The sequence below is a fragment of the Strix uralensis genome, chromosome 1 (assembly GCF_047716275.1).
Source record: "Strix uralensis isolate ZFMK-TIS-50842 chromosome 1, bStrUra1, whole genome shotgun sequence".
Taxonomy (NCBI): domain Eukaryota; kingdom Metazoa; phylum Chordata; class Aves; order Strigiformes; family Strigidae; genus Strix; species Strix uralensis.
The window spans coordinates 46681521-46694938 of NC_133972.1; the positions used below are offsets into that span (position 1 = coordinate 46681521).

General features: G+C 40.0%; 1 protein-coding gene across 1 annotated transcript; it reads right to left on the reverse strand.

Annotated features, from left to right (window-relative positions):
* Nucleotides 1–112: 112 nt before the first annotated feature.
* GTPBP10 (GTP binding protein 10) lies at nucleotides 113–13011 on the reverse strand. Its single transcript, XM_074864841.1, has 10 exons — nucleotides 12764–13011; nucleotides 12057–12250; nucleotides 11872–11963; nucleotides 10628–10772; nucleotides 7944–8017; nucleotides 7218–7270; nucleotides 3850–3957; nucleotides 3262–3339; nucleotides 2180–2303; nucleotides 113–1429 (listed from the first exon to the last, which is right to left on the reverse strand). Exons 1-10 carry the CDS (start codon nucleotides 12794–12796, stop codon nucleotides 1209–1211), a joined length of 1122 nt encoding a protein of 373 aa, XP_074720942.1. The 5' UTR covers nucleotides 12797–13011; the 3' UTR covers nucleotides 113–1208.
* Nucleotides 13012–13418: the final 407 nt, after the last annotated feature.

Sequence of the window (13418 nt, forward strand, 5' to 3'; positions counted from 1 at the left end):
GTTTCAAACTTTTTCCCCCCTCTCATTTATGTGTGAGATTAGGATCGGTGTTCAAGGAATCCAACAAAAAAAAAGTTCTTTTGACTATGAAATAAATGGAGAATCAAAAGTGTGACAGCCCAGACTTAGCTTTGGTGAAAACATGTTAGCCACAAACATGACAGAAATAGAGGAAAATCAGAATGAGAACCAGTACTAATGATAAAACAATCAGGTTATGAGAAATCAGATCTTTCTTCCCAGTGACTGCTTTAACAAAATTCAGAGAAGTAGGGTTTGGTAAGCATACCTACAAAACAAAACCAGACCACAGCGAGAAGCCTTTGATGTATTCAGTCTCACTTTGCTTTGCAATCAAGTTAATAGCTTTGAAGTAGAAAACACCCTGTACAATAAAGGACTTCCAAGGGGTTTTTTAAAAAAAAAGGAGAATATAAGTGTACCTGCTTGAAATACAAAAACTGGAACATTAACTATTCCCAAAAGTGTATAGCTCTGTTGAAAAGAAATCATTACCTTTACCAAAAAGTAACATATACCCACAACTCCATAAAAGGAGGGAATCCCAAAGTAAGTCTGGGAATTTGGAATCAGGATTTATACGATCAAGATGACTACAGTAGGCACCAGCAGGCGTGAAAAAACTCCCAACATCACACATCAGCCTTGCTTTTCCATGTTCCTACAAGTCACTTCCTTGCGGCCATTTATTTGTGTTTTCCTTTAAATCTTTAAAGTAACAAACCCCCCACAATCCGATGCCTGTCAAAGTGGCAGAACTGGTTCACCTTAGAAGCACTAGACCCTGGAAAATGCGCTATCAGAAATCTCCCTTGGTGTTTCTAATGCCCATGGCAGAAGACGTAGAGTGGATGAACCTGCTCCTTTGCTACCTGTGCAGGTTATATTCCTCCCATTCACCTCATTTGGGAAAAAATATTCCAGGGATCATCAGTTGTTAAGCAGAGCTTTGAGCTGCACATACTTTGGTCTTTACTCTGTTGAGTTGGTAGCCAACATAAATCAGAAAAACCTGTTGCTTTCCCCACTGTGCTCTACCCAAGTGCCAGAAGAAACTAAGACAAAGGGGGGAGCAGAGAACTGGGCAGTGGTGGTAGAGGGAACAAAAGTTAAATGAAAGGTCTGCACAGCAATGGGCTCATGTACACACTAAAAATATTAAAATGCATTGGCTCCAGCCAAGAATGCTAGCTTCTGTTCATTTGTTGTTCTTCTGAAGTTTGTAAAAGTAGGAGTTTCTTTTTCCGATATTCTTCATTCTCCTGCTCTGCTTCCTCATCTATAGATTTTCTTACACATTCTTTTAGTTCATCAATTCCTTCTCCAGTGTATGTAGATATAGGAATTATATCTTTGAATTCAAGTGTATTTGCAGGAATCATTTCTTCCTGTAGTAAGTGTAAGAAGTCTGAAAAAAATCACATTGAAAGAGTTAATACAATCCCCAAATACTGTATCACTATAAAGCCCATAAAATCCCATTAAATTTAGAAAATAAAAGTTAATAAATTACCATGATAAACATAACGCAATTAATATAGAAGTATTATCTTTAAAAAAATAGCAAACATCTCAGAAGACAGGCACTAACACAGCAATTACATCACACTTTGGCTCTCACGAGAAGATTCTATACCCTTCCTTAAAGATGAGTACAAAGAAATCTCAAGTTGTAGAATATGGGAGATTGGATGGTTTTAAGCCCTCCTGGTTCTTATAGACTCCAGGAAATAGAAGGAAATTCACTCCAATGTAATAGCAAAATTGAAGTAAACCTACATAGGTCTGTCCAGAATTTTCATGGGTTTTGGCCCAAGTCACATGATAAATTGTATACACATCAGTGGCTCCAAGGGGACCTTCCGTGGAGGTTGCTGTTACCCGAGATACCTAGACTGGAAATTTACTTTCCCATATCATAGTTGGGAAGGACCATCCAGGATATCTCTATTTTATTAAAATACTTCCTCAACAGTGAGGCCAGCACTACAAATGCATATAAACAGAGCTCTAAACACAGGAAGTGGTTTTAAAACATATGTTCAAATAATAAATTTAATAGCTGACTTCAGTTTCTAACAACTCCTTGCCAATGCAGCTACCCCAATGAAATCTTATTACTACTTTTGTCGGAGGTAATAGTTGAAAGTTAATTTACCTTGAGGATTCTGTAGTTGTTTCATAAGTTCATTCAAGTTATTCTTTGCACAAGGTAAATCCATTTTATTAATGGCAAGAAGTGCAGGCTTTGTTAGAAGTTCCTCTTTGTACAGCTCCAGTTCCTTAAAAGACAAATCAATTTGCCTTAATAATTATTAGTAGTTTAAAAAGTGCTACTTCATTTTTACTACATCTCCTCTCTCATTTGTTTAATTGCTTAAATAGTCTTTCATGCCTAGGCAGCCATGAGATTTACTCAGGTGCTCGAGGTATTAAAGCAGTCTGACAGAAGAAAATGTTCAGTGATTTTTTTACTCAAAGAGATATTTCAGGTAAACAGGCTGGCCAATTCTGAAATAGCCTCCTATAAAAAGAATGACAGTTTTGGTTTTGTTTTTCTGATATCCACAAACACAACACCAATTTCAGAAAAAGTTCAGATCTATAAAACATGTAAGCAAATTCTTTGAAGTTTTCAGACTCTTAAACATTTTAACGGACTATGGTTAACATCAGAAATAAAATCACAACCATGAATCACCTGAAAATGAACAGCAACAGCTGAAATTCAGAAGATTCATCATCTTCAGTCGTACAGCTACAAGAAGAACAGCCGCTGAACTTGAAATTATGTAAAATCTATTATTTTAAATCAGAACCAATGGTAAGAGATGAAAACACTGAATGTCTGCAAAGCCGGGGCCTGATGTCTCATCTCTGTTATGCTGGGCAGTAAGGGCATCAACGCAGGGATTTAGTTATACCCATGTATTTCTACTTCCTAAAAGACTACCAGACTGGGCAACTGAAAACGATGTCTTTTCACCTTTGCTTGACTGTGAGAAATACTCCATATGCTGCACAGATTAGCAAAGGAACAGTTGTGCCCAACATAAAGTAGAGCAGTTTCACCTGGACAGTTAAAAATAAAGATTTCATCATTTCAGACAATCCTGTTAACTGCCCTTATATTATAAATCCAGAAGACACACTAACATTTTAAAGTTCTTGATCAAAACTGAGCCTCTTTCTTGGCTCAACATGTAACTACAACTGTGAGTTATGAAGATGAGAACCTACCTTTGTTAGAAGCAATATAGTTTCAAAGGCTGTCCTGAACTGAGTCTTAACAGACAGCTGAAACCCAGAAATATCAACCTGAAAAAGTTACAGAAAAACAAGCTTTGTGGTATTAAATTATGTTACAGTATCAAGGTACTCTCCCTCAACTACTTTGCAGTAAAATGTCCATGTACACGCTCCCATTCCTGGGCAAGTAACAGAGGGCAACTATACACCAAAGTAACACTGGAAGCAGAAACTGGTTGGTTCTGACAGTGTTTTTCAAAGGTCTGCTTTTTAAAGCTCTTTAAGAGGATCTCAGAAAAAAGAAAGAAAAAAAAAAATCACTCCATGCTTTAATTACGCTTGGAAGACTTCACTGCTCTAAATTAACTGGCAAATTTTAATGATAAATTCTATTTAAGGATTTAATTTATCATCAGTCATTTGAATGTTCCATTCTGAAAACACTATTACAGCTATATTTATCATAAAACATGCAAATTACAAACAATTTCCTGAATTCCAACTATACTGCAATTAAGACACATTTTATTTACTGCACTGCCTTTGATTTCTGTAAGCTATAAATTTTATTTAACTTACAACTAAGAGAAGCTGTTTGGTTCTTTCTACATGTTTGAGAAATTTGTGGCCCATCCCTTTGTTTACATGTGCACCTTCAATCAGTCCTGGGAGATCAGCTACTGAAATCTAGGAAAACAAAAAGTTTCAAAGAAAAAATTTCCAACAAGCAAAAATGATGATTTTTAACTATCAATATCTATTATCATTTCATATAAACAAAAGAACCTAGACAAAGGAATGTCAGGAATATCTGTTTGGAGACTCCTTTTAGGACTATGTGGGTATTCCCTGGGATTGTGTGGGGGATCAGTTCTCTGGCAGTATGCATCAGCTGTTTCAATACATTTAGAATCTACCATCAGAAGCAGATTTAAACAAAATGCTACTATTACATAGATACTGTGCTCCTCGTGTTCCCCTATTTATTTATAGCTGTCTGCAAAGTAGAAAATAGAGGTTAATAATACCTCAGCAGAGATCTTGCAAAATTTACCTATTACCCGAGAACAAAACACTCTGAAGGGCAAGAAGATTAGGCTATCAAGTTTGTACAGAATTCAAACTGTCACTGGAAAAGAAAATAAAGTCTGTTCACTGTGGCTACAGAGGATCATTATTCCAAATGCAAACCCACTTAACATTGTTCCCCGTTAAGCGTGAGAAGCTCCAAGAATTTGTCTTCTCCTCTTCAACAGGAATGAGATTTAGATTAGTGTATCAGCTTCCAACCAGAGCCCAGCAAAGACTGCCACGGACAGGAATCTTGTCATTTCTCTGCTGGTTGAGAGGGTTGTACACAGTTGTAAAGGAGAGCTGAGACAGACTGAAAAAGAGCAGAATACTAAAACCCCCAATCATCTACTCTGTAAGTCACAGAAAGCTAAGACAGAGAGCGAAGTAAAGAAGAGCAAAAGTAGGGTCTTCAAATCTATCTAATACCTATTTAGACAGCAACTGGATTCAATTAAACAATGCCCAAAGCTGGCACACCATAAAATTTCTAGTGTGCTACCTATTGCAGAAGGGAGCTTTCTGCCCATGAGTGAGCTACACTCCCACTCGCGTCACACTAACTTTTAACTATTATGCATTTTCTAAATATTTGAAGCCTTGCTTCAGAATCTTCCATCTACAGAGACACTAGATACAGCTGGATGAACCACAGACTTGTAACTAGAAACTGGAAGAGAATAACTGGAACAGGGAGAGAATAACTAGAGAGAACAGAAACATCCACTTTCTGGTGTGATGTGCTTGGGTGCTGTAGTACCATCATCACCACCTTTTTCCCCAACTTTAGTTCTCTTTCAAAGAATGTTTTTTACGAAGCTCAAAGAAACTCATATTCTCTGAAAACAGCACTTGGTTCAGATATTCTGGTAGTAAATATAAATGCTTCTGCTAGTTTCCACGATCTGGTACTAAGACATGAAGCCCAACTCACACGCAGATCCTCTACTTTTGTGTTTTGTCTTTTCCAAGTAGTAATGACAGACGGCACCAAGTAACTTGCATGTATTTTCTCCTTTATAATGTACTGTGATAAAATTAGCAAATTTCTACGTACTTCCTTAAAAACATCAGTGTTTTGTAGGAAAGAAAAAAAGATGAGCCAGTCTCCCTTGAGTGATACAGGAGAGTTACCTCAATTATTGCTCTTAATTGCTTACATTGCTTTGTTCTCAGCAGTTGCAATACCGAGAGCTGAAGTACTTCCTCTCACACACGCTCACTGTGATCACAATCACTAGTTCCCTTCGTTTTAGAAAAGATAATTTGTCCATATAGTTCCTATATAGCACCTGACACTGTAGTATAAAACCCACAAACTGCAGAAACACCCAATGAGGGTCATTTGCTATAACATGAAACAGACTGCAGAAAAGAAAGCCAGGAATGCAGATAGTTCTCCTGCTGGAGAAAGATTTGCCAGTAAGAGCAAGAGGTCCTGATTCATGGCAGGTATATAGTTTTTTTAAAAAGGTTATAAACAATCCTGTTATTTGCAGCACAATTTTCTAGGATAAGTTACCCTAAACTAGCAGATAAAATGAATAATATACAAAAAATTTCCCTTAGATCCCTTAGGTATGTGCATCCCTACAGGGAACCTGACAAACTAGACTAACTTCCTTTAACACACAGTTTTGTTAAAGGTTGTTACAATGAAAGCTTCAAGCATCAGCTACTGAATCCCCCTAAGATTATTGCTTCTGAGAGTGAAGAGTTTTCTGTCTTTTCTCATCTGAGAGGTATGCTTTTCTGGTTAACTCATCCGAAACCCTTTTATGCACTTGTCTTTTATCTTAGAAGTGATGAGTCCAATACTGCATGTATCATACCCTTAAAAACCAAAACAAAGCACATCAAAGAAGATTCAAGCTTCGGGAATCAAAACGTTTGCTGTAACCTTACATGAACTTGGGGTCCAAAATCTATTAATAAGAATCTCATTTAGCATTAGTCTTTTCCCCCAGTGGATACTATAGAAAGGATTCCAGGCACCATGCAATTATCTGACAACTTTACCTGAAGCAGCAGGGTGGAATTGGGTTCACAAAAAATAAGATGGTAGGGCAGTAGCTTCACTGGCCCTCCGGAGCTACAACCTACCACAAAAGGAACCGGTCCCAAGTACTTCACTACTTCAGGTACTACACTACCCTGGCTGTCCAGGCAATCACTATCATGTCATACTATTTTAGTTTTTATTTAAAAAAACCCCAAACAAACAAACAAACACAAAAAACAAACCACAAAAGGAAGTCTGAGCAGCCAACCTAGAAAGCCAGTACAGCCAGTTATGGTAATTGGGTTATATTCACTAAATTCCCTGTCATTCACTACTGCAGATCTGCAGCTATTGGACAAATTTTCCCCTGTTTATAATCCATTTTGAAAATGGCTTATTCATTCCAGAGCTCTCTGCATAGCCAACTTGCAGAAAAATTGCCTCTTCTAAACAAAAATAACAGGTTAGTCTCTGAAACAATGATATTCTTAAAATCCCAAACTTAACAAGAGTATACTAGGACACAGCAATCACTTCCACACAGGAGCTCACAACTCTTAAGATTATAAAGCAGGATTAGAACGACAGAAAGGAGACAAAGGAAAATGAGAAGCTGTTTATTAAAGTAACTTGAAATCTCATCAATGTCATATTACTGCATTTGGCTATAAAGCTCTCTTATTACTTTATAAAAATAGTACTTTCTCCACAACTTTCATTAAGTCCACGTAACTGCATTTTATATGTATACATTATAGACGCACATATGAAAAAACCTAGAAGTTTCCTTTTTCCTTCTGAAGTTACATTAAGCAACATAACTAACCATTATGTACAACTTTAATGAACAACCAAAACGACCTTTCATACCCACCTGCTTATAATCTGAATACATGATCTTTCCTAGTTTAGGTTGTATTGTTGTAACTACGGAAAAAAAAAAAAGAGGAGGGGAAGAAAAGCAAAACTTGTTTTAATATTTAAAAAAAAAGTTATTATTACAAAACATTTAAATGTTGCAGGGCCCTCTCACTTCATATTTAAATAAAACAAATGTTCAACAGCAGGAAAAAATAAAGCAAATGGGATGTTAAGAATTACTGAAAAAGGAATAAAGAAAAAGCAAAACAAGAGGGAACAAAATTAGACCACTCAAAAAACCAATAGTTGACCTAATCTGTATGCAATTCTGTTCTTGTCATCCCAAAAAGGGAATAGAGGAGCTAGAGAAGTCTCGGACACAAAAAGGGTTATCCAGACTATGGAAAAAGGCTGTAGAGGATATTACACACCATGAAGTCTCTCAGACGCAATAAAATGGGCTGAGACTAAAGTAAATGTTCAACAGACCCTGCAATCAACAGGCTGAAGCACTATGAGGGTTGTACACATGAAAAACTGAGGCAGTTAAGGGAACTGGACACCGAAACAGCAAGTTTTCTCTTTGAAGTATTTCTTATAATTAAAAATCTGTGTACCGTATTTGGCAGGCAACATAGTTATCCCCTATTCTTTATTATAAACCTCTAAGTGAAGTCAGAGAAAAGGCTTCTTGCTCTCATGAAATATTACTGCTCTAAAAATAAGAGTATGAACTTACATGCATAATCTGCAATCTCAGGTTTGGCATGAGAAATTTTGCTTAACAAGGATGATTTTCCTGCATTTGGAAACCTAGAAGGAAAGTCAGGATTTATACAGTGAATAAACGCATATGTGATGCCTGCATATTTTATTCTGGAATACACTATATTACCTAGTCAAATTCAATGATATCAATTAATTTCTGCTTAGTTACTCACTTTTTTTAAAAACAAACAAAACCAAACCCATATCATCATGATTTTTTTTAAAACAAAATAATTTTTCTAAATCCAACAATGCTTCCCAAGGATGCAGGCAGGAGAGGTATGTAAATACACGTGTAACGGATTTAAGGGAGATCTTTCAAAGTCACTTGGATAGAAATACAGCATAGGCATATAGGTCTACTTGAATTCAGTCTTCACATGCTATAGCTAATTTTGTAAATTACATTTACATTCAAAACACCTGTCACGCAAATACATCTTATCAAGTAGGATTTACAGTCTTTTAGTATACGAATCATGGTTAGTGAAACATTCTACAATTGAAGTACCAATGATAGGTATGCTACAGCTTAGATAAAGTAGCAAAGCGCATATGTATGATGGGAAGAGTGAAAGAGAGACTTTGTCTATATAGACACACACATGCACAGCTTGTGTATGTTTTTAAGGCAACACAGTTGTATGAGGGATCCTGAAATTAGGACTAACCTGCTTTGTTACCAAGTAAACCAAAATACCAGCGAAGCCCAGGAGCTGGTCTGTAGAGACCTGACTGTTGTAACCTTTTCCCTATCCCCAGGGATAGCTACACCTGCATACTACAACAAAAACGTTCCTTAAGGGATACGGTAGCTTTTACAAAAGCTTCTTCACAGAATACATCTATCCATTCAAATGGAACCCTAAGTCAAAACTGAAATTACAACACGTGCTTATTTTAAAGATTCACATGAGTTGTATGACACAATAGCCTTGATCCACGTCAAACCCGAAGCTAATGCTGACATCAGATGATAGACTACACTCCTTATGACTACGGTCCTTATTCATAGCACCTGCTCCATATGGGAGACTGCACAAAACTTGTGTTCCAGTCAAATTCACACACAGTTATTCAGCACAATGTTTCAGTGCAACAGTGATCACAGAAAAGTGTGCCTACAGGCAGCTGAATATTGGCCACAAAATACAAAGGCATGAGTCACACAAATCCATATACTCTCCACTTGAATACAGGTAGAATCATGACCTGTTAACGGGGACAACTAATAAGAACATGAGCTAATGAAAAGCAAGACTAGTATTACATTAAGGGGCTTTATAAATGGGCTGTATACGGGACTCTCTTAAAATAGAGAGAGACATAATGACTCTTGTTAGAACACAAAACTACTGAGGGTAGTTTTAATGCGCTCTGATGTTGCAAGGTGCCTTAAAGACATTCCGGAAGGTTACTCTGGTCATCTGCTGGAGTGAGTATTTCGTTTCCACTGAGGTACAATATGCTCTTTGAAGTTTAAATTGCAACCTGCACTACACATCACAACCTGTACCCAAACCTGATGGGCCATTCTCAAGTCCGTATGTTTTTTACCTGATCTAATAGCAAACCACTTGCAAATCTACTCAAGTAAAAATAACAAACAGAAAGATCAAAGTACAACCACAAACTATCAGGCTAATTCATACTCTCAACAAGAAAATAATATGCTACTCTAATTAACTGATAATGATTCTTTTTATCCATTTTAAAGGGAAACCATCAGCTAAAATAAAAGCCAAAATGCAAGATTAAAGAAGCACCAGTGTCATAAAAATCCTGTATTTTCACACATTCTAAAACAAGAAGGAAAATCTCTATCGTGTAATTACCGAAGACCACTTGAAAATTATGTAACTTTAGATAAATCTGATATTAACAAAACTATTTCTAATAAGCAAAAAAAAGAAAAACATAGATAGAACACCATACTGCCTTCAAGCTTCCATTCTTTAACAGTATATATCAATTGGACTATTTTCACCTCAAACCCCTTGGCATTTCACATTTCCTATGGTTTTTATTAATAAGGACCACCAGGGGGGAGGGGAGATAGTAGATGCTGAGTAGATCAATACTTTTGCAACTGTAGTCTGTTGAAAGCTTTCTCCAAATAAAAATATATTTATCTGCATTGTTATAAAACAGCAACATTGAAAAGCACCAGGGAAAAGAAATACAAGTCCTACTGTTCCAGTGTGTAATTACTTTCTTCCAACATTCCAAGCTGTTTATTTGGGAGAGTAGGCTATGTAGCCTTTGAAACTCTCTTTAAAAGGATCCACTTGTGGCAGTACCATAAAGTCAAAGATGCAATATGCATAGTGTTCTTGGCTCTGTTTTGCATCTCCTACTTAATTAACAAATATTAGCTAACAGTATTTTGATAATCACTGCAATTGCTAAATTAAACTAATAGATATATTACCTTGAATCGTGAAGCCCTTCACCCACAAAAGCATAACCAATACTTTCCAAATTTTAAAATTAATTCTAATAGGTTTAAACTCTGATTTGCAAACTGCAAGTAATTTAAGTGGCAATGCAAATGTACAGTTATGCTCACCTTCCAAAATCTCAAATTTCTCTTAAGTCCCATTTGAAATTTACTACTTTGTTTTCTAATGTCAGTTCTCAAACTACAGTACTTACCCAACTAAGCCAACATCTGCTATAAGTTTCAAATCAAGATGAACAATTCGCTTCTGACCTTTGCAAGGCACAAAGTTTGTGGTCAAAGAGCCTCCAAGACCTCCACGAGCTGCTAAGAATCTCTCTCCTGCTGCATTAAGCTCTCCTGGAAATAAATTCACTCGTGAAAAAGCACAATCCCCTGCAGTAGTTCAGTTGTGATTTTCCACTTACATCTATCTTCATTGAAGACAGAATTTTCTGTACGCTTTTTTTGCAAGAGCTGTGCACTCAGGGTCATGATATTTTTCCTTCTTTGGAAATCCCTGAGAGCAATCACACTCCAGTATCCCCCTCTGTCATACAGACAGTCACTTCCAAGGAAAGTGGTAAGTACAGGCAGGCAAGGTATGGCCAAGATGGTAGTTCTGAAGCCTCCAATACTTGAAAAATCCAAAGAAAAATCTGCATCGATAGAGATGTGGCTACAGGAAACTCTTCAGACATTCCGTATTTTTTTATTAAGATGCAGACTATGATATCTCCCTTAGGATTAGAATAATTAATATAAAACTGCAACATTTGGGTATGTAGTTCAAGGATAGCTTTAGACACCGACATGCCTACATCACAAACACTTCTTGCCATACACCCAATTTTGTTAAACATCCAAATCAGAGTCACCTGTGAATTTAGTTTGAACTCTGCACAGTATGAGAAGAAAGGCTCTTGGGAAACTGCAAAGGCACCACTGAGAGCTATTCCAAGAGCGCTGTATTGAAAGAGATCTTCCTGGTTACTACCAAGCACCACTCTTCAAAAGAGAGTGAAAAACAGGCAAGTATTTTAGATAACCTGAAATGCTGACACTCAGCGAGGTTCTTTATCTTTTAAGCAATGTCCTAATTCAGTACAGTTATAGGGACTCTTACCTGAGTTTATGGACACATGATTTATGTAAGGTCAGTAATGATTCTGTGGAGGATCAGTATGGCTTCCAGCCTTTAACGCTTGCAAGGGTAATTTTCTTTCTAGTGCATATAGTGATACAAATGGTCTACTGATAATTTCTGGAAGGCATACTTGCTTTTCCAACAATTTCTACAGTGTATTTTTTGTCAACTCTTGTCCAAACAAAGGAACACACATACATATTTTGGGAGATGGGTAACCTTAAAACATCCTAGTGTTACAAGTCCGCTAGATGCTATCAAGAAATATGACAGTACCTACTAGATACATTAAAACAAAGCAAAAGTTCTTACCAATCTGCTTGCCATCATCACGAAGAATTGAAATTCCCAGAGGCACATGAACTTCACAATCTTCTCCTTTTTCACCTTTTAGTGATCTAACACTGGGAGAAATTAAACCAGGCTTAGTAACTTAAGGTGACATTTTGCTTTCTGGAAAAGATGTACGTAACAATTTTCATCAAACAGACTCTTACCTGCTGTTGGCTCCCGTTCCAGCTATGAATCGCTTCTGAGGATATCTGTCCCTTATGGTCTTTAAGGTAGTTCTTTCTTGGGCAACAAACCAGACATCACCACCTCTCCCTCCTTCCCCACCTAGACGAGGATAACCCATTCCACCAGTTCCTCCTCTCACGTAGAGCCGTAAAGCATCTATAAAGTTGCCATACTAATAAAACGAGTTTCATATCAGTATTACATCCTGTTTATATTTCATTTTGTAGTCATTAGAAACGATGTGGCTAAAACTGCTTGGAAAGAACTTTCTTTGATGGCAGTAAGGAGCGTTCAGAACATGTAACCCCTCTGACGTGTTTGTTAGTAAGAGAAACGTTTGACGTGTCTCCCCCGGCAGCGGTACCCGACGGCCCGCCCGGCCTGCGGAACCCCAGGCACAGGGACTGGCCGAGGCCCTGCCCCCGCCCGGGCCCCGCTGCCCACGCAGACACGCGTGGCAGTGCCGCGGCGCCTCACCGCGTCCCCGCCCCGGCACGCACAGGCCCCTGGCCAGGAGGCCGCTTCGCTCGGACGGTGCCTGGGCAGGTCAGCCCGGGGAAGGGAGCGACCCACCAGGCCGCCCCGCGGCTCGTTGCCCGCCCTTCCCGCCGCCCGAGCCCTGCCTGCGTGGGGCTGCGCGCCCCCGCCGCCCTTCCCCACCGCTGCCCGGGCTGGCCGCACTGACCTTCCGCAGCACCGCCCCGCCGCACCGCACCATGCTGGGAGCTGCCACCGCCACCCAGGCCCAGCCTGCGGCGGGAGGGGCACAGCGGACCCTGAGCCGCAGGGTGGGCGGGCCCAGGCCGCAGGGGACTGCGGGGCGAAGACAGGCGGGGCGAGCGCCCGGGCCGCGGCGCGGGCTCTGGCTGCCGGCCGGGGGAGCGCGGCGGGAAGCGAACAGCGCCCCCCCCCCTTCGCCGGCGGCCGCCGGGACGGGGCGGCCCGGTGCGCTGCGCAGGTGCGCATGCGCAGCCCTTCCCGCCCTCGGCCGCGCGGGGCTGTGGAGGGCCCTCGGCGTCGCTCCGCTGCGGCCTGGCGAGGCTGTTCCTGCGGGGCTGCTCCGCCGCAGTCGCCGGCAGGCTGGCACGGCGGGGGACAGGCCTGGCTTGGCGCAGCGTGTCAGTGTCCCGCTCCAGTCCTGGCAGCCCCCCCGGAGTGTCCTACGCCGAGAGGCGCCAGGGCGTTTCAGGCCGAGGTGCGGGCACGATGCCTGAGGGGAGAGCAAGGCCATGGCTGCCGGAGCTGCGGGGTGCTGGGTAAGATCCGCAGTTTCCAGCAGCGTGTGCTGCCTGGAAGCTGTGTGCCAGTTAGGCACAGCATCTGCTGGTGGCTTTGCCCAT

Coding starts and splice junctions, on each gene's coding strand:
- GTPBP10 (XM_074864841.1), bottom strand. CDS start 12,796: ATGGTGCGGTGCGGCGGGGCGGTGCTGCGGAAG. Junction 11,964..12,056: donor GGAACGGGAGCCAACAGCAG/GTAAGAGTCTGT, acceptor AATTTCTCCCAG/TGTTAGATCACTAAAAGGTG. Junction 2,304..3,261: donor CTATATTGCTTCTAACAAAG/GTAGGTTCTCAT, acceptor TTGTCTTTTAAG/GAACTGGAGCTGTACAAAGA.